The sequence below is a fragment of the Suillus clintonianus genome (assembly GCF_016758775.1).
Source record: "Suillus clintonianus strain FC179 chromosome Unknown DEU56scaffold_100, whole genome shotgun sequence".
NCBI lineage: Eukaryota > Fungi > Basidiomycota > Agaricomycetes > Boletales > Suillaceae > Suillus > Suillus clintonianus.
This window is the reverse complement of record NW_024539324.1, coordinates 17,371-38,419: the sequence shown is the minus strand read 5'-3', so window position 1 is coordinate 38,419 and position 21,049 is coordinate 17,371. Positions and strand designations below refer to the sequence as shown.

General features: G+C 47.7%; 7 protein-coding genes and 1 non-coding gene across 8 annotated transcripts; 4 read left to right on the top strand and 4 right to left on the bottom strand.

The window, feature by feature from the left end:
- Positions 1-594: 594 nt before the first annotated feature.
- On the top strand, positions 595-1,381 carry DEU56DRAFT_827995 (uncharacterized protein). Its single transcript, XM_041354411.1, has 4 exons — positions 595-632; positions 719-742; positions 791-1,217; positions 1,271-1,381. Exons 2-4 carry the CDS (start codon positions 719-721, stop codon positions 1,279-1,281), a joined length of 462 nt encoding a protein of 153 aa, XP_041203928.1. The 5' UTR covers positions 595-632; the 3' UTR covers positions 1,282-1,381.
- A 499-nt stretch (positions 1,382-1,880) lies between these two features.
- Positions 1,881-1,967, bottom strand: DEU56DRAFT_t98. Its single transcript has one exon. It is a non-coding gene; the product is annotated as a tRNA-Glu (tRNA).
- Positions 1,968-2,021: 54 nt separating this feature from the next.
- On the bottom strand, positions 2,022-3,142 carry DEU56DRAFT_827987 (uncharacterized protein). The gene is made up of 6 exons (XM_041354410.1): positions 2,963-3,142; positions 2,809-2,903; positions 2,676-2,760; positions 2,495-2,621; positions 2,379-2,434; positions 2,022-2,325 (listed from the first exon to the last, which is right to left on the bottom strand). Exons 1-6 carry the CDS (start codon positions 3,062-3,064, stop codon positions 2,299-2,301), a joined length of 492 nt encoding a protein of 163 aa, XP_041203927.1. The 5' UTR covers positions 3,065-3,142; the 3' UTR covers positions 2,022-2,298.
- Positions 3,143-4,669: 1,527 nt separating this feature from the next.
- DEU56DRAFT_983631 (uncharacterized protein) lies at positions 4,670-5,685 on the top strand (the record flags this gene model as incomplete). Its single annotated transcript, XM_041359961.1, has 9 exons — positions 4,670-4,762; positions 4,813-4,892; positions 4,943-4,950; positions 5,012-5,155; positions 5,208-5,223; positions 5,278-5,320; positions 5,376-5,384; positions 5,441-5,478; positions 5,529-5,685. The coding sequence occupies 9 exons, from the start codon at positions 4,670-4,672 to the stop codon at positions 5,683-5,685; spliced, it is 588 nt and encodes a 195-aa protein (XP_041203926.1).
- Positions 5,686-6,453: 768 nt separating this feature from the next.
- On the bottom strand, positions 6,454-8,050 carry DEU56DRAFT_904031 (uncharacterized protein; the record flags this gene model as incomplete). The annotated part of the gene is made up of 3 exons (XM_041356658.1): positions 8,028-8,050; positions 7,852-7,956; positions 6,454-7,796 (listed from the first exon to the last, which is right to left on the bottom strand). Exon 3 carries the CDS (start codon positions 7,579-7,581, stop codon positions 6,454-6,456), a length of 1,128 nt encoding a protein of 375 aa, XP_041203925.1. The 5' UTR covers positions 7,582-7,796; positions 7,852-7,956; positions 8,028-8,050.
- A 641-nt stretch (positions 8,051-8,691) lies between these two features.
- On the bottom strand, positions 8,692-12,459 carry DEU56DRAFT_893246 (ABC transporter transmembrane region 2-domain-containing protein). Its single transcript, XM_041356344.1, has 11 exons — positions 11,903-12,459; positions 11,674-11,852; positions 11,515-11,629; positions 11,347-11,459; positions 11,216-11,300; positions 10,773-10,983; positions 10,562-10,664; positions 9,728-10,463; positions 9,618-9,669; positions 9,462-9,552; positions 8,692-9,403 (listed from the first exon to the last, which is right to left on the bottom strand). The coding sequence occupies exons 1-11, from the start codon at positions 12,395-12,397 to the stop codon at positions 9,061-9,063; spliced, it is 2,523 nt and encodes an 840-aa protein (XP_041203924.1). The 5' UTR covers positions 12,398-12,459; the 3' UTR covers positions 8,692-9,060.
- Positions 12,460-13,841: 1,382 nt separating this feature from the next.
- On the top strand, positions 13,842-14,563 carry DEU56DRAFT_917130 (uncharacterized protein; the record flags this gene model as incomplete). The annotated part of the gene is made up of 4 exons (XM_041357953.1): positions 13,842-13,856; positions 13,913-13,998; positions 14,050-14,127; positions 14,185-14,563. The coding sequence occupies 4 exons, from the start codon at positions 13,842-13,844 to the stop codon at positions 14,561-14,563; spliced, it is 558 nt and encodes a 185-aa protein (XP_041203923.1).
- A 3,681-nt stretch (positions 14,564-18,244) lies between these two features.
- DEU56DRAFT_38450 (kinase-like domain-containing protein) lies at positions 18,245-19,489 on the top strand. The gene is made up of 3 exons (XM_041345952.1): positions 18,245-18,367; positions 18,423-18,809; positions 18,868-19,489. The coding sequence occupies exons 1-3, from the start codon at positions 18,341-18,343 to the stop codon at positions 19,405-19,407; spliced, it is 954 nt and encodes a 317-aa protein (XP_041203922.1). The 5' UTR covers positions 18,245-18,340; the 3' UTR covers positions 19,408-19,489.
- The last annotated feature ends 1,560 nt before the right edge of the window (positions 19,490-21,049 follow it).

The window sequence follows — 21,049 nt, the reverse complement described above, 5'->3', positions numbered from 1 at the left end:
GCCTGATTCGTTGATAGCTTGTAAGCGTGATGATCCTCAGTCGACCTCCTGTCCTGCTCACTGATGCAACCGTTGATCCATTGTCAGGGTGTGAGTTTCTTCACCCGCTGTCGACTTTGAGCCCTGCTGACCAAATACATTGGGTGATTCGTTGACAGATTGTGAGTTGGTCTATCCGCTGCCAAGCTCGAGCCCTGCTTACTGAAAACATCGCCCACCCGTTCACAGAATGTTAGTTGGTCGGTCCGCCGTCAAGCTCTAGCCATGCTGATGGAAGAGATCACCCACCCGTTCACAGCTTGTGAGCGCATCGATCCTCTGTCGAGCTCCAGCATTGCTGACCGGTGAAATTGCCGATCCACGTTGACAGAATGTGAGTGTGTTCTTCTGCCGTCGAGCTCGAGCCTTGCTCACTTGTGACATTGCTCACTCACAGGAAGTCAGTGTTTTCATCCTTCGTAGAGCTCGAGCTTTGCTTATCACTCACATTGGGCATTCCTCAACAGACTGTGAGTGTCTCATGCCTCGAGCCTTTCTCACCAACGACATCGCTGATCCATTCATAGGAGGTGAGTTTGATCATCCTCCTTTGGCCTTGAGCCATGCTGACCGGAGACTTTATTCATTGACAGAATGTGAGTGTATTGGTCCTCAGCAGAGGGTGACGGTTTTCAACTTTCCATCATCACTTCAGCTCTACCACGATCGACTTAGAGAGATGCGGTCTAGGATGCTATCTGTGGTGCGTTCAATTGGTTACAGGCTGTACACACATGTTTAAATGTACCAGACTTCTGCCAGTGCATCACCATTCGAGCAAATTTTCCAGCTTGTTTCTGGTGAATCTTCAGGCCGCATTGCAGTGAACTTGCTCATTTTCAATCATTTAGCTGCTGTCATTGTTTTTGAACACTCTTTCTACGTTTTCGACCAGCGACGCCATCTTCAGGACCAGCAGGAATCTGTTCCCTCTTATCATGTCGCTCTCGAGCGATATATGGTGTCTCCGCATGCAATTGCTGTCAGGGACGCAGTGAACACTGCCGTTCACCCATACCAAGAACCTGTGGGCACTGTCGTCCACACAAATCAAGGAAACTCGTCTAATTGGAAAGCAAAGCTACTGTTTGGACGTTTCCGGAGGAAGGACAGACAACCTAAGGATTACTCGGGTTTACTCGAAACAATTCTTAAAATCACTTTAGAACATCGCCTGCGTATGTTTCAACTCTCATGATTGTGGCAATCCCGCTGATTTATTTGTCTTCAGCACGACCTTGATGCCAGTCAATGAATCACAACGTAGGTGATGCTTGGAGTCATATTCTGGAGGCAAATGAGGGTTTCAAGAATGGTCTGTCGAGGGCGGTTCAAGTTTTGAGGGATGTGGCACTATCAAATTTGTACAATCATGCAACTACGGGACTTTCTCTCTGGTATGGCGTATATATGCATGAAGCATGCTGGTCATTTAGCTGAGACAGCGGTTAGGCCTACTATGTCTCTAACAGCAGCTTGATGTATCTCCCAACTATTTCTGGTCCGATTGGTCGGGTCAGAACTGCGTAACATTCTGCTGCAGTGTTTCTCAACTTGCGTGAATTTTTCGTAAAGACATCTCGTTTATTGTCATTTCATAATTATACTCTACAGACACATGGAACGTCCTCGACAAAGTCGTTGTCCAAATCAGACTGCCGAGAACTTCATGAACCACAACTCCCTGTCGCGGTAGCTTGGTATTTAAGGAAGAGACCCACGACCACTTGCGGGGTGTAGCTAGGCTATGTACTTGAGAGCAAGTGGTCTCGAGTTGAAACTTGGAAAGAGAGCGTGGCGTGTGAGGGAAACCAATATTTACAGCCAAAATATAAAAAACTTTCGGATACGGGGAATCGAACCCCGAGCTACCGCGAATTAATATTGATGGTGAGAGGCGGTAATGTTAACCATTACACCATATCCGATATGTATGTTATCCTTGAAAATAATCATCATCAGCATCAGGCTATTGGCTACCACATCTCGGTGCTTAGAGGCCTGGTACCATAGCCCATACGTAGCAAGCTAAGAGATAACGTCGCACTAAGTAGGGTGTTACCGTACCTCTGTGAGGACTTGCGTCGTTCCTGTGACGAAACTAATACTCTCTCCAACTCCACAACCTGACATACATTGCGCCAACGCACGATCAGGTGCCCATTGCTTAATATTGAAACATATTCCACTTGATAGATGTAAAACCGCACGCCCGAGAATAATTAATTAAGGGGATAATATGATCTATCAGGCATGAGATCAACGACCCCTACGCGTCACGAAATTCTGAATAAAAAAATGAGTCCATGATCCTATGCACGAAGAAAATGCAGGCTTACGTCCAAATCCTGCGATGTCGCCACAGCAAGCACGAAATTCTTGCCCTGGTCCGAAACTACAACAATCGAGGCTGTCAGAACTGCAAAACTGCAACATTCACAGCCTCAAGACGCACCTAGCGCAAAGATATTGTCCCGCAAGAACTCTGCCAGTTCAGCAAGGGGCGTCAAGGGCGTTATGAGGGTGTAAGGCTCAGACGCTTTACGATTGAACTTGGTCATGTATTTACTGATGGAGTCGTTCTGAGCCGTCGCGTTAAGCATGTAAGGGGTTATCGATCTAATGACGATACGTACTGGCGATGCTGTGCCCGCTTCCCACTTTGCTTTCAGAGCAGCGACATCCACGTACCCAAGAGGACGGCGATCGCGGTTTAGGACGCTGAATTAGAAAGTTAGTCAATGACGCGCACGGAAGAAACGCACTTACGGTATATGAGAGAAGTCACGATCATATGCTGACTCCATTGCGCGAGATACGGATTCGGTGGAGGGTAAACAGAATGCAGGGGGGAGTTGTAGGTCCTAGTGATCGATGATGCGTTGGTTTATGTTAGTTTAATATGATAATGATGGATACGTACCTCTACAACGGCGCCACGGTATTTATCGTTTGGAGGCATTGATGTAAGAGCAAAGATGTTGAAGGGGACTGCGTCTGATGGGAGTTGAATTGAGGTTGACATCTGGAGCTGGATGAGTGAGTATACACACGCACCAGATAAATGCCAAAGCTTTAAGGAATGGACTGATTCCTGTTAATTTCGAAGCGAAGGGTTAACCGAGCCGATGCCCGAGTTGTCAGTATGCTGACACGTGACTTTCTGGCACGCCGAGGCGGGCCGGACTTTGAGTCCCGCCAACCCCCAGCTTTTCCCGAGTCGCTTCAACAGAACGGTGTGTTTCCTTTCGCTGTAGCTGGTTGTCTTGACACAGACAAGTATTGTCGTCGGGACATCGCAGTTCAATTTGGTCTTGTCGGGCAACAAGTAAGTAATTGCTGCATGTGCATTGGTTGAACTGGGCAGCCTCTCAGATTTAAATCTCTCCACACGCAATCCATACGCCAGCCTAGCTGGCTGCTAATCCTAAACACCCACCTCACAAAACGAACTTCCCATACAAAGAGACTCCCACAGCAGGAGAGTTTCTACCGATATGTTCATTCGGCTCTTCATTCAGCCGCGAGCAAGTTTGACACTGGACTTGTACAGTCATATGTTTTTAGAAAACCAGTATGATCTTGTCAGCATGCATCGATATGCAATTCAGTCGCACCGGAGATTTGATGATTGTTACAAAATGTATTCAACATGCAAAGTTACGTTCACAATGTCCTCAATTGGCGTTTGACAAGTGTGTGATCTCATCAAGCTGCTAACGTTCAACTAGTACTAGTGTTGCGGGTGGCTATTCCTGCCTAGATCTTGACCCAACGTGACAAGCTTCGATCACCATGGTTGCAATACTGCTGTGTTTCAGCAAGGAACTGCATACATCTTTACGCAGCGGGGATCAAGGCATCCATCTATGCAAGGCTAGTAACGTTCTATTTGCATCGTCGATGCACAGCATTATATTATGTCTAGGATGATATGGAGTTGTCGACTTGCACCTGATTGATTATTGCGGAAAGTCGCGGCTAGTATAAAATGGATCGCCGCACATTCTTGTCGAACGCCTTTCTCCTATTGTCACTATCGGCTCATTTCAATGGATACTATTAACTCGGAAGCGCAGCATATGTGAGTGATATGTACATAGATTGGCCATGTATCCTGACGGCGATCGAATATTTACAGGTTGTTCCGCATGTACGCCATTCTGATGGGAAACAGTACTAGAACCTAGTTTTGTTTGTGGTCTCAGGACGATAACATGGTCTTGCAGGCATCTTGATATACGACCATATGACGACCCTACCAGAAGAAATCGCTTTTATTTGGCGTCGTCCAAAAGCACTGTCGGCAATGATTTTTCTGCTCAATCGCTATTTCGCTCTGCTCAGCAATATCTCCGGGTTACTTTTGCATTTCCTGCCTGTTGTGTCAGAGGAGGTTCTATGATTTCGTTATGCATGTACTCAACTGACGTGCTCACAACTTATTTCTGTAGAGGTTTGTTTCATTATGGTTCTTGAATATCCGAGTCTGTTGTTTTGCTCAACAAAAACTTAGATGTTTGAAATATGCAAAATACAGACAGCTGACCTTTATTTTCCAAGCGGCAATCGTTTGCCGTGAGTAGAAATTTATTAACAGAACATTCATATGCTGAAAATTTCAGTCATAATGACCATTCGCACTTATGCTCTTTACGGCTGTAGCAAGCGCCTTCTTACTTTCATGGTAATCGTGCTCGTTTCTCTTGTGATAGGAGTTTCTGTACGTCTTTGTATAAATTCTATACTCTGAGGTGTACTTATCGTTTCTAGGCGAGCACTTTTGGACATTTTTCAGGTGATGTGGCCACCGTTCCAGGAGTTGGCTGCTATGAATCATCTACAGCAGAGTCGTACGCCATCCTCTTTGCTGACCTGAGTGCTTATTCAAAATTTGTTGCAGAGCCACCCGTGAGTGAAGTCTATGCTTCATTTCCACGCAGCTTGATGTCATGACCTTGTGCAATTGCAGGTATTGGTTTGGCATGGATGGCCGAATTTGTCTTCGAATTACTGATCTTCATCCTCACGGTGTACAGGGTTTGCAAAACTAGAGGCTTGCTGCAGTTGTCTCTATTCACCAGGAGAAACATGATTGATATCATATTTTATGATGGTACATCTTTCGTTGCAATCTGTATTATAAACACTGAATCAACTGAACGTAGGTGTAATGTACTTCGGGTGAGGTTGTTAGCGAGATCGTGATTCGAATGACCCTGATCTAGTTGCCTTCAGAGCGATGGCGCTGGTGAACATACCGAACATCCTGGCATACTACGTAAGTCCACGAATGAGTATTGATGGAGGTTCAAAGCGCTCACAGATTGAATCAGTCTGGGCCAGTGAGCATACAGCCGCATCTTATATTTAAGTTGACTGTTTCCTGACGATTAGCAAGGTTGCTACCAGAGGCACTCTGGCTACACTTAGTAGCTGGTGAGTGGGTCATGCAATCAACATGAATCTATTTTACATATGACCGCCAGCATCTCCGTTACTCTCATCTCTCGGCTGGTGCTCAACCTGCATAAATCTACCGACGCTAGCACTTTCTCCATCCCCGCCCAGGATGACGACCCCGGCCGCGATGTCCTCACCACCAGGGTCAACGTACAGTCCGCGATTTCCTCTCACCATTGCTAAGCTGGTGTTGGATTCTATTTATGGACGCGAAGTTGCGGAGATTTCTGTTGGGAGTGGAAAACTGTTCTTATAGTCATTTTCTTGACTGCAGGAGTGGACGACGCTGCACCCGCGCCGACGGCTACGCGTGTAAATATCATCTTTGGGGGTGTCCTATGCAGAGTCTCAGTATGTTCATTATACTAATTAATAGCTAATTATCATGCATCGTAGTGTTCGTCTTTAAGCTTGAATAACCGGCGGTTCGGTGGCTATTGCGTCCACCCCGTCATGCTATGCTGACGCGCGTTTTTGCCGTTGGTCTGTACCGATGCATTTGAATAATTCGCGTCATTTGATATCATTGCTCTGCGTTCTCCTATTTCCTTGCGCGCACTGCACTATGGCGCTCTGCAGAAAAGAATTTCTGGCGATACGACAGATTCGAATTCATCGCCACTTCAGACAGTGGTGATCTAGTCCGTGTCAATGTATTCATGTTTGGTGCGAATACAGCTTCTGCCGAAGATGGTATCTATCTGTTGTGCACGAACGACTATTCTCGACCTCCGCACTGACCCCTTTGCTCACTGTCAATTATATACAGCGTTATCGAGAGTAAGGACACGGAGAGACACAATATGCTTATTTACGGGGACGAACGAAGAACGAGATTCTGCAAACATTGTATTTTCCGAGTTATTCATTATAAACGCAATGCTGCAACTGCCGACCGCAGGGAGTCCTTGTTAGAATCATATATACAATATCAGCCATATCATAACACCCCTAGTCGTCTTTAGAATCATAACGCCCAAATCCGCATGCCCAAACCTTCTGCCAATCTTCATGAGCATACCTAAAGTGTAAACGAGAACGGGACACCCTGAAACGAACATCGTCCGACACAATACACTCCTCTCCGGGACCCCTCTTGATAAACCCACTCGCCACGTACGGAACAGGGTGGCGCAGCAAGGATGCAGACAACATCAGCACCTCCACATGCAAGGGCAATCCCGTTGTGATCAATGCGGATGAATCGAAAGGGCGTCTGACATGCGCATAGGCCAATGACACTGTTTGAAGTTTCTGGAAAGAACCCCATGGAGTGCGCTCCATCCACTTAGGCAGGTCGTACATTTGAGCATAGATCAGATCATGGGCAAGCCAAACAGGGTCAATAAGCTCAGGCCATCCCTGGGGGGTCGGGAGGGGTCCCCATGGGGTGTTGTTGGACGTGTTGTTGGAGGCGAGGTGAAGGATCGAAGCAACGAAAGCAGATCCATGGGAAGTACCCATCAGGAACTCCCATGGTCTGACGCTATCTGGTAAGGTACCAGATAGCGTCAGAGTTTGGGTTTTCCAGGGAGGCGGGGAGTGTTCGTTGTTGACGTCTGTGTCTGTACGGGACTCCCATGCAATTGCCAGGCAGTCTGAAAGAAGGTCCAGACTTGTCCAGGCAAGGGCAATGGAGGGCGCAGTGAGTAGCACCGGAGCCAGCAGACCCATGGCACGCTCGCGCTCAGACGCCGGTTCATAGCCCAGGGTTCTGAGCAAGTTAGGTTCTGCAAGATCCCCGTCCTCTCCAATCCAAATTTTCTGTACGAAAGATGCGTACTCGAATTGGAAGGGGCTGCTTTCTTGAGCATATGCTTCCTGCATATGCAGAGCTTCCACGAACTTTCTCACGTTCTGAGATTTTGGGAGCGATACGGTGTGCAGTAAATAAGGAAGCACAATCTCCCTGAAATTTTTGGAGACGAGACATAGCGAAAGAGTGGTCGAATAGGGATTATGATCAGCATATTTTTCAGCTTGGGAAAAAGTTGGCTGTGCAGCCTCTCTGATGATGAGGAGGACAAGCTCAGCTGGAAAGAAGCCAAATGGAGATCGGGTGATAGGTTGAGATGCCATGATGAGTGGGTAAGATGTGAAGCTGGTTTGAAGGAGCCCTGCCTTTAATACTCCCCCATGATTTGCGGCGTCAAAGACAGTAGTGGAAGCGCATTGTGTGTGGGACCACACGCTTTGATACGGAGGTCTACTGCAGATTCGTTGTTCCTTCGAGGTCGTATAATGTGCTTTGCCCTGCCTTGTCCTTGCCTGTTGTGCTCTGGCCCAGTCGTGTACTGGACCTGTGGATTACCATAGTGATGCAAAGGTAGCACGAACTATAGATTCTACCTGGATCTTGATTTCCGAACAGAGTCCATGTATCGGGTTTGGTGGCCAAACTCGATGCGTGTGCACGAGCTCATTCAGATTCTGTCATGGCAGAATGAGTTGCTCCTGGGGAAATTTCACTGCGCTTCAGATCAACGATAGTTTGAGAATGAACGTCCTCCACAAAACAAACACACCTCATTGCTCTCTTGCAGCTGCGCGTGTCGTTGAAACTCGAGGTGCCGGTTAACCATGGTTGGCAAATTTGATAGCTTGTTACAATGAAGTTTCAAATGCAAACAAGGTTTGTGCCAATTCAATTGTAACTATGATTTCGCGCTTCAAAATTCAAACTTTGCTCGTCTCAGGCTGTCAAACTCGCACGCACGCAACAGGTCACACAAAAATACAGCCTGCAGCCCTGTACATACAATATTGTCAGCGTGATTGTGTTAGTCTCTCACAGTCAATTCGAGAAGGACGACATCTGTTCCTTGTGAGATTATGTGCAATGCAGAAAATCGCGTGCATGAAGGGGGATGAGCTCAATGGGTCGAGATATGGATGTCATATACCGAACTAACCGGACCGTCCTTCCTTGAGATCGGAAAATGAGAGTGCGTACATGCCGACGGCTACGCGTGTAAATATCATCTTTGGGGGTGTCCTATGCGCCGAGACCGAAAGACTCAAGCGTATGAAGTAGAAGCTATTAGTAGTCTCCCCTTCCAAATAGAAGAAAGACGTTCTAATTGTAAACCAGGATCCTAGGAGCCCGCATAGAGAAGCCAGGGTCAAAGAACTTGAAGGTCCTGCAATAAAAGTACTCTCAATGCTCCCGGAACATTTCCCTAACAGTGCGGTGGCAGTACATGAAGAACTTGTGAAGAACATACTCGAGCATTGAATGAAGTTAAAAATACTCTTTTGAGAGTGATAGCACGAGATCGCCGAGAGGGGATGCAAAGGGGTCAGCAGAGGCATCATATAATAACTGTTAACTTGCACTACAGTCTATGATGATGACAGACAAGCTAAGCAGCGCCACACCTTTCTACTAGATCACCACGGACCTTATGTCCACACCCAGTCTACATGTCAGCCTAGCTATTATGCCACGCCAGAAGACCGTCGCCTCACCCGTCCTCGAGACCATATGCAATATCTCGCGTCCCCTCACAAAACAAAACCCCAACCCAAGAACAAACAAGCGCCTCACCCTTCACGACATCACTGGGCTTTCAACGCCTCCCCAAGCTCCCTCACCCTCTTCTCCCACCCACACGACTCCTCAATCCGTGCTTCTAGCACACGTATCTCTTCGAGGACGTGCGCGAGGTATCTGGCTCCTGAGTCCTCTGTGAGTGCTGCTGTTGGTTCGCTTTCGCCATCCTCTGCCACTGGTTGGCTCGTGCTGTGCCCCTCCGCTGATCCGTTCTCACCACACCCTTCCACCGATTCATTCCCATCTCCCTCCTGAGCCCGAGGCATAGCAATCCGGCTAAACGTCCAACTCCCCGTTCCATCGCCCGTAAGAGTCAATATATACGTGTGATACTTTGTCAGAGATGGTCTGCGTGCGTCATCGTCATAAGCATCGACACAAGATAAAACCACTCAAAAACACGCACCGCAAGGAGATAGTAATCAATGTAATCCCCAATGCCTTTGCATGCTCATACATCTGGCCTTCGACGTCAGAGCTCACAGCGGATGTGCATTCTGTCGCGTTTGATATCAAGTCAGATGCCCGGGAGTAGGTCTGGAGGCAGGCAAACGAGACTCACCGTCTAGAATCGCGAATTTGGGACGATGATAGAAAAGACGGGCCATCGCTAGCTGTTACGACGAAATCAGTACCCGCCTCGAATACAACAAGGTCCAGCACAAAACTCACCCTCTGCTTCTCCCCCCCACTCAACACATCCCTCCACTCCTTGACTGCATCCCACCCACCCTCCCTATCCACCAAATACCCAAGATGAGCCGCACATAGCAACCCTTCTAATTCCTCTAAAGCCTTGAACGACGCACTGAACTCGGATACCGGTTGTGGGTATATGACTTGCGATAAAAGGGATCCTGTGGGGTGATATGGACGTTGTGGGATGACGAATACTCCTGGACGGCCGTTTGCGTCGTCTGTGGGACGCGTGAGTGTGCCGTCAGTGGGATGCGTAAGTGCGCTGTCAGTGGGATGCGTGAGGGTCGAACAGCTCCCAGGCGCCCAAAGCCCCGCCAAAACACGCGCAACAGCCGTTTTCCCAACCCCGTTAGATCCTGTTATCATGAGGTGCATGCCTGGTCGGAGGGTGAGCGTGAGTGCGCGGACGAGGGTGGTGGTGTTTGTGCCCGAGAGGGTTTCTGACTTTAGATTTGGGTCTGAGGAAGTGAGGATGCTGGGGTCCGAGCCTGAGTTTGGGTTTGGGATGGATTGTGTGCCTTTGAGATCAGAGTTGGTAGTGGAATGAGAAGGTTTGGGTGAGGGAGAGTCGAGTTGTGGTTGGGCAGAGACGAAGGGATACCCTGGAACGCATATGTCCACGTCCTTCAGCGCGAATGTATCACCATCCCCTTGAAGCGCTGGGGGAAGCGCGGGGAGGTTGTGTAGGGTTGAAAGGAGGGTGTAGAGTCTTTCGCGGGGTAGGTGGGTTCGTCGAGTCGAAATACAGTCGTCGAGTGCAGAATACCAGGATGAGACAGTGCGAGTGACAACACACAAAGCACTCACCGCCCAGTCAACCCAGCAACCTCTTGCAGATCTTTATACGCGTACATGAGTCTCCCACCTGCGTCTGCGAGGGAGAGGAGAAGGCGGCGGTTGGAGATGTAGGCTGTGTGAGCTATTAGTTCTCTTTTCTTTTGAGGGGATTCAAAACCAAACAAGGATCTAATCTATACCACACCGAACCAGACCAAAAACACGATGAAAAAACACGTACTCTCCGTCCTAGCAGCGACGATGCCATCCGCGTCGCTCCTCTTCTTTCGCTCCCCCTTTCCCGCATCCTCTCCGTCTGCAACACGAGTGCCATCGGTAACACGAGAGCGCTTCCTCGTTATAAGCAACGGAACAGCTATCAGCCCGTACCCAGCGGCGGACCAGAGATATTTGATAACAAAGTCTTCTGTCCATTCGTATGCGATGCGTATCTAGAGATTGAAGGAATTAGTTGAGGTTTTGGGAGGAGAGGGTTGGGAAATGGGTTTTGAGAGGGCGTGGTTTTGAAATGGGATGGGAAGTGGATGGTTTGTGAAGAAAGCGCCATGGGTAAGAGTTGTGTCGATAGGAAATGGAAGAGTGTTTATTATAACCAAGAAGATGACGGAACGATGTGGGTGTACCAAGGCAGAAAAGCAAGTGCAGAAGCAAACTCAGACCTACCTTGTATATAGAATTCACATGTTTGATCAGTCTCAAGTACACTCTCGTGAGGATATCTCGCTCGCGTGCGCCTCCGTCGTAGAATCTGTCAGGATGAGAGAAATGACAGCCATGGAAAGAAGGGCACTCACGCGATCTCCTCGCTCTCTCTCCCTACGCGTCCAACACCAGCTCTATATTCACCTTCCAAACGGGCTTCTACAGCTGCGAGACGACCAAAGGCAGGTGTTACGGCGCGGAGGATCTTGAAGGGCAGGTTGTTAGAAGGGCATAGGGTACATATAGTCACGAGGACAGACCTTGGCAGTGACATAATAATTGATGAATAGCAGTACTGTGCCTCTGAAGCCGAGAGACCTTGCAAGTTGTGAAGTGAAGAGAAGGAGGTCAAGTGAGGGTTTCATAAGATTGCCGCTGGAAGGAGTCAGCTCTGCTCATGCGAAAGAGGAAGAACATACTAGATACCTGCGACGCTCTCTGCCCAAGCGTCGACGTCTGCTGTGATGTACTGGTCGACTCCATGGAGGGGTACGCGGTAGTAGCGGAGATGGGGAGCGGAGGAGAGGTAGAGATCGTGGATGTATCGAGTCAACCGGGTTCTGAATCTCAGGGAAAGCGTAGATTGGAGGTGGCGGATCTGAGGATATTATAAATAGGGAAGAAAGGAAAGTCATAGCAGGGGCGTACCATGGAGTTTGTATATATACTTGGTACAGCGAGTGCGAACCATAGACCGAGGCCAGTCAAGAACCCCTTGCCATCTGCACTGACCAAGTCCCTTACTATGCGACCATCTAGGCGGGCAACAGCTATGCTCAGCACTGTGCGAAGGACGAGGAAAGTGGAGTGAGCAGTGAGGAGGAGCGCTTCACGAGTGTAAAGCGAAGGGAGGACTATTCGCAGGAGCGAACGGAGTTGATGCAGAAATGGAAGACCAAGTCCTGGACTCGGGTTCACAAGAGGAAAGTAAACTGCGTCTTTAGCCAGTTCTGTTTGACTGTGCGTTGGTAAACCGAGAGCATTCGATGTACTCGACTTTGACCTGTCCGCCGTGATTGGTTTAAACAGACTAGACCGAAGAATGAGCACCGATGCTAGCAGAACAAGCAACGGTCGCCGCGATGACCGTTGACGAAGCAGTTCGTTCAGTTGAGGGTAGAGCAGCTTCGAGAATATAGCCATGCTCGCTGTAACCGACAGCGAGCACAGCCGAACTTCATCGACATCATGAAGCGCGCGTCATTCTCGCATGTGATTAATCAGGCACATTGACATATGTTCAATCACCGCCAAATTTTAGCACTTGGACTCCTCTCTCATCAATTGGTCACGCACACGAATATGGTTGTTTTTGTGTTGACTTCAAACACTGAGCAAGCATATGGTCGTCACGAATGCACCCATGATCTTTGCTCCATTGCCCACCATCGCGGCTTCGCATAATATTATGGATTACATCGAGTAACTACATGGTCTCTGCAACAGTGCAACTTCAATTTGCATGAGAGCAACGGCTGGGAGGTTCCTCAGCGTTCATGGGACGAGCCTATCAAAGACAACTTCTTCGAGCAAGTGGCTTTGATCGCACAAGTATGGATTATCATATTCGTTGGGATCCGTGTAAATTGTGCACGACGTTGGAAGAATGTCGTCAACTCGACCACGAAACCTACCACTTTCCCCTGAGATTCACTCGTGCTTACTTTCATTCAAGGATGCATAAACCTGGCAATTGCACACTGGCAATCGTGAAGAATACACGTTACGTCTTTCACAGTTGACGTGCTGTCTAGCACTAGCCTACACCAATGCACGGACCCTATGATCATACTTGATTAATTGCGTATCCGATTTCATCCTTTGACCATCTCACTGCCGAAACTGATAGCTTATACCCACAACAGCGTTGTGTCTCACCTGGTCATGCCCACAAGGATGGAACCCTCAAAGCGCTACTCTTGGACCAGTGACATAAGGCATTGGTCGAGTGACAACCTAGGTGGGTCATGACGACAAAGACTTCGAACACCCTGTCGAACCAATTCTACACCTCGACTCTCAGTGTTAGTCTTTATTCTGTGCATCGAGTTGACCTTCATCGAGTCTCCGGGGAAAACCTCGATCCTGGATCCCCCTGGGCTGAGCCCAATGCCTCTCCACAAAAATCGGGCTACTATGCTCGCGCAGGCATATTCATCCATGTACGTCACGCCTGCCATTGACCAGTCCTTGCTATGAAAATTTCCTTCATAGCATTGCGTATAACAGACAATGAACCTTCTAACGGATGTGGAAGCTCTGTCAATGCACCCACGCTTGCCTACGTCCACTAGTCAGTAGCCACCACAAAGCGCCCATCTATGAACTTCACAAGCGTCCGTCCACACCAAAGCACAGTGGCATTTCCACCCCCGGTAATCGTATATATACCAGCCCAAATGCCTACCTAGCCCATCATCACCCCAGAGGGAATCAGGCATTCACCTCAGACTCAATTACTGTCCCCCGCTCATATTCCTCTATAATCAAATTGAACCTCGTGGACCCACCCGTACCTATGGCATACCAGAACGCATTAACGTCTCCAGTCGGACCTAAAATAAAGGTTGTTCAGGTGTCTTTCAACATGTCTCATATCAAGGTGAGCCTCATCGCGAGCATACTTCATGTACTAAGACTGAGTATTGGAATGTGTAGAACTATGTTTGCTCCCAGTCTAACTGCGACGAGACTTTTATCAAGTACGTGGACCTCAAGAAGCATGAGGCTAAACATTCCGCCAAGTACGTGTTTATCATAACATGCAATATCGATCACTTACGTGAGACGTTCAGCGCTCACTACTGCCCCTTTCCCGGGTGTGATTTCGCGACATTGACAACAACGAGCTTGAACATCCATTACGCTAAGCAGTACGTGCTAATTGATAACCGTCAACGATTCTACTTGATTAACCATACCAATTTTAGCACTGGCGAGCAGCGCTATGTTTGTCCCGACTGTCCCTTCAGGACGCATGACCCATCTGCCCTGACGCGCCATCGCCAATCAAAGCACGGATATGTCGCTGGTCCGCGCTTCGGCGTTCGGCATCCTGCTGTTACCCCCTCCGCGTCGTCGTCATCCCAGCCCTCTGCTCCATCTCCATCCTACCAATACCAATACCACGCAAACATCCAAAACCCATCGTACAGCGTCTTCTATGACCCGGGGGATACTTCGGAGGACTACACCATGTTCACGGAGCCTGCGAGGACGGCCGATGGTTGGACTGAGGGCTGCATGTGCCCTGAATTGATGGAAAGACGTCCTTCGGAGCTGCTGGGTTATGTATACAGGCCTTATTAGTTTTGCATGAACTTGAGAATCGGTATCATCTCTTTTTTTCACTCGCTCGTGTCTGGGCGCTCCTACCCTCGTTATATTCATTTTTCACCTACTTGAAAGCACTTTACGATATTGTTTAAAGGCTAACACACTCTTTCTATAAATGTATTACGCTCTTTCTAAATGTTCCTCGATGTTACTACATAATTCATCACGATCTTTGCACCGTCCATCATCGATTCATCCATTTGCAATGACACAAGAGCTCAACGTTCAACTTACACGACTAACTCACCCACGTTCCTTTGACAGTTTCTTGCCAACCGCCCTCTGAAGTCTACTGTGCGTTGAAAGTCTGTCAACCACCTCTCCGACTTGATGCGAGTGCGTTCCACATCGGCATTTTCATATGTTTTCGTTTAACAATTACACTCCCAACGTGCTCTTCCGCCCGCTTCCAGAACCGAGGCAATGACCAAGACCTCCACCAACCCAACACGCTTCACAGGGAGGCGCAGAAGGGGACTTGAGTCTGAAAGCGTACTAATTTCATCATGCAGCCCGCAGTCGACGCATCGATGTTTTGAATGGGCGGCGGGGGAGGTGTATAGACTGCGAGGTGCTCGCCTACGCTATCATCGCATGAATGGATACGATTTTGGAGTCAATGTCTTGATCTATTATGACGTTGTTAGCTTTTTGTAGGGTAGGGGCGTGATCTGGATGAGAACGCAAATAAATGAACAAGCCAAATGGCGTGACTCGCCTCTCTCGAGTCCGGACTGTCAATTTTGGTCTGTGGAACAAATAACTTGAATGCATATTACGACGAAATATTTGCAAAGAGCTATGTTTAGATCTCCTTGAAATCCGCTCTGCAACACCAAATAAATAAGTACCACGACGAAACTTGAAAATCAAAAAGAAAAAAGCCAAATTCTCCTGCTCCATGCATAGTACCAGATTACTACTAACTCCATCGAGCATCTCCCGTGCTATACGCCACTGCCAGTTGATATATGCACGCGCTCCTGGAAAGCGATTGAGGTCATGCCGGTTGCTGCATCAGAGTCAGCCACGAGTTGAGCGTGATATTCTCGAACGCTTAGGATGAGGCGTGGTCCTAGCACAAAGGACCGTGCGAGTGTCAAAATCTGAGTAACGCCAATAAAAATCTGAGCTTCGAGAGAAAATTGGTCCTATAGAAATGATGAACCGCGGTCGCATGCAGAGGTCAGTGAAATATTGCCATACCGCTGAAAGCGTTGGAAACAAATAATATACAAGGTTGAAACAAGACGCAGCAACCAAGCTAGCGCATTCAACCATTCAGCGGAAAAGGGAACCATATTCACAACATGAGCTCACCTCGCAAAGTAAAACACGTGGGATTTTATCAACACCGTGAAACAGTCGCCGATAATCACTCCTGCCGAATGTTGCCGCAGTCCACGGAAGTGTTTTACAGCAATCCAGACTGCGAAACACAGTGCGAGGACCTCCCAGACAGTGTCGAATATCCAAGTAATGGAAAACAGAAGTGAAAAATTGTCCCCATAGCCAATCGCGCACACATAGGTGCCAGAGAGAATGAATTCCTCTTGTATTCATCAATGAGCGCCATGCACGGTTTTCATTCACAATCAAGTGTACCTCCTGAAGTTTGCCTCGTTGATGTTACCATGACCACTCCCCTGAAGATGTTGACAGCCAAGCACACGACGATGAGAAATATAAGGATCCTTGTGGATCGTTGATACATGGCATGTAACCGAGTGATCATGATGACTGCAACATGTTTCAGTCAAGTCAATATCACAGGTCTTGTAACTGCACAACTCACCACACAGCATTGGAAATGCCACAACACTCGTCCAATTGCACACGAGGAACAGAATCTGGCCTGAGAAACCCGGTTAGTGATGGGCCTTGGGTGGATCACACACTACAAACAGACTCACATCTGTAGCAGTCATGATAGTAAACGAAGAAGCTGGTCAAGAATGACACTCACCCCTACAGAGTGTCGCGGTTAATTGAATAGGAATAGCAGGCATTGGTGCAGAAGACTCACTGCATCTGTCAACAAAATCGTCGGAACACTGACTATATGCCACTGGTCAGAAGAAACAAACACGGTGAATGCGAGAAGACATACTCAGTAGGTTCGTGCTGATTGTGAGAGATAGCAGATTAGGACGACACCAATTGTCAAGCCTTCTGAACATACATAGTATAAAAAATTCCAAGATAGCGCAACTAGGATATTGTCAAGTCAGCAGAAATTCACAACAGGCAAGCTACGTACACTCAGATAGAGAACAGCCATCAGGGACCAATGTTGTGTCTGTCGCAAATCAATATTGTTCTTCTGACGTGGAACCGCGCTCACCCAGACCAGTTCAACCTACAAAAAATCTTAGCGAAATGGCTGCTCCGGTCATAGCATCAACATACCTCTTGTCCGAACGTAAGGGCTGAAAATACTTGTAGGAAATCAGCAATTCTCTAATGTTATCATGCTCACCCCAATCATACACCATTCCAACACCAGCGGCAACTGGAAAACCACAATCAAGGTCAGATCGAGACATCAGCGTCAACATACGACTGCTGTTCACGAACCTATAAAATAGCTGCCAATACGCCAAGCGTTGATGAGTGGCCAATAACTAGGGTCGTCTGAGACTAGTGTCATGCTGTTAGAGGATGGATGTGAGAGAGCGGGGAACTTGGTGGACATACAATATTATGATATTTGTGTTAGATATACTACCATCCAGCACTTATATGGCCGAAATCAGATCAAGGGATGATATCCATTCCTGTGAATGGATAGTATGATGTCACGTTCGAAGTGATGTAGCGTGCCTTGAATAACACTTGCCATACGGCTGCTAACGCACACCTTCAACGCTTAATCAAATGAAAACTGCGAAACATGCCATCATAAATGCACCATGCAGTTGACGCGAATGCAGGAGTCGAGCTCTACTCGCGTTATTCGTAGGGACGTGGATTGGATTGAAACAACGCCTGTGCTTAATCAGGCAAACTGATTTACATAAAGATGTGGGGCAGCGTACATGGTTTGTAGGGGCGGAACACTTGAACACAGCAAAAGATGAAAGAACTGTTCGTGATTCCGACACCTTGTTTCAGACGCCATTCTCAAAATGTGTCCATCATGACAAAGCAATCAAGTATTTCCCACCTTCAGTCACCAAGGCAATGACCGAGACTTCCACAACGCAAGCATAACTTCGTCAGGAAGCGCTGGCTTTGTGTCCAGTCAGAAAAGAATTACATGCTCGTACCTCACGACTGTATATCTCGACTTCTAATTTCTGATTGTATATCCCTATCTATTGCCTGAGAGCTCAAGGAACTATAGTGATTGCGCCTAGTAGACATAATTGCGATGAACGCGTCAGCAAGTCCGCAGCGCGTGTCATTCTTGCATATTGGAAGTTCCTCTTCGGGAGCTGGATACGAACTTTGGTTTTTGCAACATTCCAATGAACTATTCCCTCCCAGCATTCATCGATATTCATCGATAATCGGACTCGACTTGGTGTATCCACCTGCCGCACCAACCTAGTCATCACCAGCGTAAATTCTGCAACCACCACAGTTTTTTCTGAAGCACTAAGGGCGCTGCAATGGCCACATCGTTTACTACCAACCTAGTACTACAACATACCCTCAAAGATGCAAGCCGTGCCATCATTAGAGTTGAAGATGACAGACCTACACCAGAGGTTATAGTGGACAAGAAACTCGGCGAAGGGGGCTATAATGAGGTATATCTGGTATCTTGGGAAAGTCCTTCTTCAGCCTTCTTGCCTGTTATTGTCGAACGAAAATTTCCCCATGATAGCTTTCTGGCTGGGACGACTCTACGAGATCCAAGTCTTTCGCTTTGCGCCTTCCGAAAGCAGATTCTCTGCTGCCTCATCAGATATTAAATGAGGTCGCTTCCATATCCATGATATCCGCACGTTGCCCCAATATTCTAGTCCCTAAGATATACGCATCCAGCGCCGAAGGACCGAACCCATTTGTCGCTCAAGAATACATTGATGGCGAACCTTTGAGCACTATATGGAATCGCTATACCGAGACGGAGAAACATTCCGTTGCGCTCACGATCGCCGAGATAATTGTTGACATGGGGGAGACGCGTTTCAGTGCTATAGGCGGGTTTGTTAGTGGCACAAGCACCCTTGGACCGACCGTGGAGGGAAGCAAGATATTCAAGGGACGGGTGAGTCTTCGTCGCCCTTTGCATTGATTTCTCTGATGATTAATTTACTTTCGGACAGGACAAATTTCATTCCAATAGATGCTACCCCATCGGTCCGCACAAAACCACAAAGGAATATATTCTCGCTTGCTATGACAAAGAGATATACTACTATACCCATGCTCCCGCGTCCGATATCGACTCAGACCTTTTCGAACACACGTCTCTTGAAGATTTCGTACAGCACCTCCGAGATAAGAGACGTGAACTTGAGACTAGTTTCGTTGCCGAAGACGAGCCATTTGTGCTCGTGCATGGAGATTTTCACGGTCGAAATATCATCATGCAAGGTACGCGGGTGCAAGCTGTCCTGGATTGGGAGTTCGCAGGTGCATATCCTTTGGGTGAGCTGTTGGGAGGGATGGGAGTCGATGTCTTGGAAGTCGAGGACGAAGAATCAGACGCGGAGAATACACTGTGGAGCAGGGAGATTGTGCGTAGGGTCGAAGAGACGGCCAGACAAAGAGGATGGGGTAGGAAAGAGTTGACATCATTATTGGGTAACGGAGATCCCATCCTCGGGTATGCAAGGGTAGAAATGTTTCCGGCTGAACAGTGAGTTGGGTAGTTCTTTTCTTTTCAACTTTCATTAGTCCTTTATGACGAATCCGACGTCGCGGTTCTTCACCCCATCACTAGTACTGTTGTGAGTACTCAATCTATTCTGATGCTGAGTGCTGAAAGCTCAACATATGCAGTACACATCTCCCGAGCTCCGCGCATTGAATACTTATGACCGGTGCTGGACATCGTTTTTTTCGCATACTACCACAAGATGCGAAATGACAGGATCTCGACCATAGGACTTTTGGTGGAACTCGTCATGATTGTATGTTTGTATGACACGACCGCCTTCAGTCAGTTTTTTACAACATACAATCATCATGAAAGCATGACATTAGCTGTGGTTCTCTTCATCGCCTTGTTACATGCAACACCAGCAGCATATGCGGTATTTCAAAGTCACGCTAGAAGTGTACCCGCTCATTTAGATAATGGTCGTTCTGGTTGGAATGTATCCAAGCTCGACAAAATCTTTGTCGAGCTGGGGAGGCACGAGTTCTACCCTGCGGCTTCAAGATTACTGGCTCTATCCGGTGTGCATGGTGCTAGGCTCATTGTGTTTTAAAGCATCTTTCTTGACGCAGTCGTGGAGAATTGCCTTACCATCAAAGACCTTACTGGTGCGTCGCTGCGCTATGGTCGTGTGGTGCGGGTGGGTCCTTGGTGTTAGGAATTCGCTGGACGGGCAGTACTAACGACTTGACTGTAACGCTACACATTTATCTCTTGCTCTTCAGTGCTAGTTTTAAGTATACGTACTGTCTCCAAGATTCAGGGATTGGATTCCAACTATACGATGGCGTATGATTCGATCGAGGAAAGGAAAGTCATCTTGATCGTCTAAAAATAAAAGAACAACTCACACCGTAGGTCACCAGATATCAACTATCCCATCAAGGCTGCAGCGCTGGGCAGCGATTTCGGGCTCCGTTTGATCGAAGCTAATCATATGACATCATGATGATCAACAGCTACATATAGAACACCTTTGCATGGCGGGTCACGCGTGTCCATCTATTCATCTGTTCGCAGTATTCTCAGTCATTCACGGCTTAGATGTGGTGTCGACGATTACACGGTGAGTGATGTAGTTGCACGCTGCCCTCAATGAGAAATTATAATTCAAGGAACGGACTTCCCACATGATCCTATGGATGGTGGTATATCTACACAAACATCATCGTTTACCAAGTTCGCCGGCCCCAATATGACCTCCTACGTCTCGAATGATCCCTCTTGGTGGCCTTACATCTATTGGTGTTATATATTCAATTATTCTATAGGTTTGTGGGGAGCAAGTCGCATGATATTATGACCTCTCACTGTAGTTTCACAGTTGCATCCTCTTGCGCGGTAGTATACGATTGGGGTGAGCGAGATATGCATTCCGAGGGGATCATTGATATTGATGTACATTCAAGTACTAACATTCGCACAAGAGGCAAGTAGATGTCATTACCGATGCAACCATCTCACTAAGAATTCTATAACAGTTCGAACTGGTCTGGGTGCGCAAACCTCTATATCAGAAACACAACAGGATAATGAAGGTTGATTCGGGGCAGATGCAACGCTGGTCTCTCATGACTGTTCTTTATATTTGTGTACGTTCATGTTATGAGCACAGTTGACAAGTT

What these genes read in the sequence shown, in the direction of transcription:
- DEU56DRAFT_827987 (XM_041354410.1), bottom strand. Translation starts at nt 3,064, where the DNA reads ATGTCAACCTCAATTCAACTCCCATCAGACGCAGTCCCCTTCAACATC. An exon ending in ACCGTGGCGCCGTTGTAGAG is followed by an intron (nt 2,904 to 2,962) that starts GTACGTATCCAT and finishes ATCGATCACTAG; the next exon opens with GACCTACAACTCCCCCCTGC. An exon ending in AAGCGGGCACAGCATCGCCA is followed by an intron (nt 2,622 to 2,675) that starts GTACGTATCGTC and finishes GCGACGGCTCAG; the next exon opens with AACGACTCCATCAGTAAATA.
- DEU56DRAFT_38450 (XM_041345952.1), top strand. Translation starts at nt 18,341, where the DNA reads ATGAGGTATATCTGGTATCTTGGGAAA. An exon ending in ATATCTGGTATCTTGGGAAA is followed by an intron (nt 18,368 to 18,422) that starts GTCCTTCTTCAG and finishes TCCCCATGATAG; the next exon opens with CTTTCTGGCTGGGACGACTC. An exon ending in GCAAGATATTCAAGGGACGG is followed by an intron (nt 18,810 to 18,867) that starts GTGAGTCTTCGT and finishes ACTTTCGGACAG; the next exon opens with GACAAATTTCATTCCAATAG.
- DEU56DRAFT_827995 (XM_041354411.1), top strand. Translation starts at nt 719, where the DNA reads ATGCGGTCTAGGATGCTATCTGTG. An exon ending in GGTCTAGGATGCTATCTGTG is followed by an intron (nt 743 to 790) that starts GTGCGTTCAATT and finishes TAAATGTACCAG; the next exon opens with ACTTCTGCCAGTGCATCACC.
- DEU56DRAFT_893246 (XM_041356344.1), bottom strand. Translation starts at nt 12,397, where the DNA reads ATGGCTATATTCTCGAAGCTGCTCTACCCTCAACTGAACGAACTGCTT. An exon ending in ATGTGAATTCTATATACAAG is followed by an intron (nt 10,984 to 11,215) that starts GTAGGTCTGAGT and finishes TTCAATCTCTAG; the next exon opens with ATACGCATCGCATACGAATG. An exon ending in GTGGGGGGGAGAAGCAGAGG is followed by an intron (nt 9,670 to 9,727) that starts GTGAGTTTTGTG and finishes TCGTCGTAACAG; the next exon opens with CTAGCGATGGCCCGTCTTTT.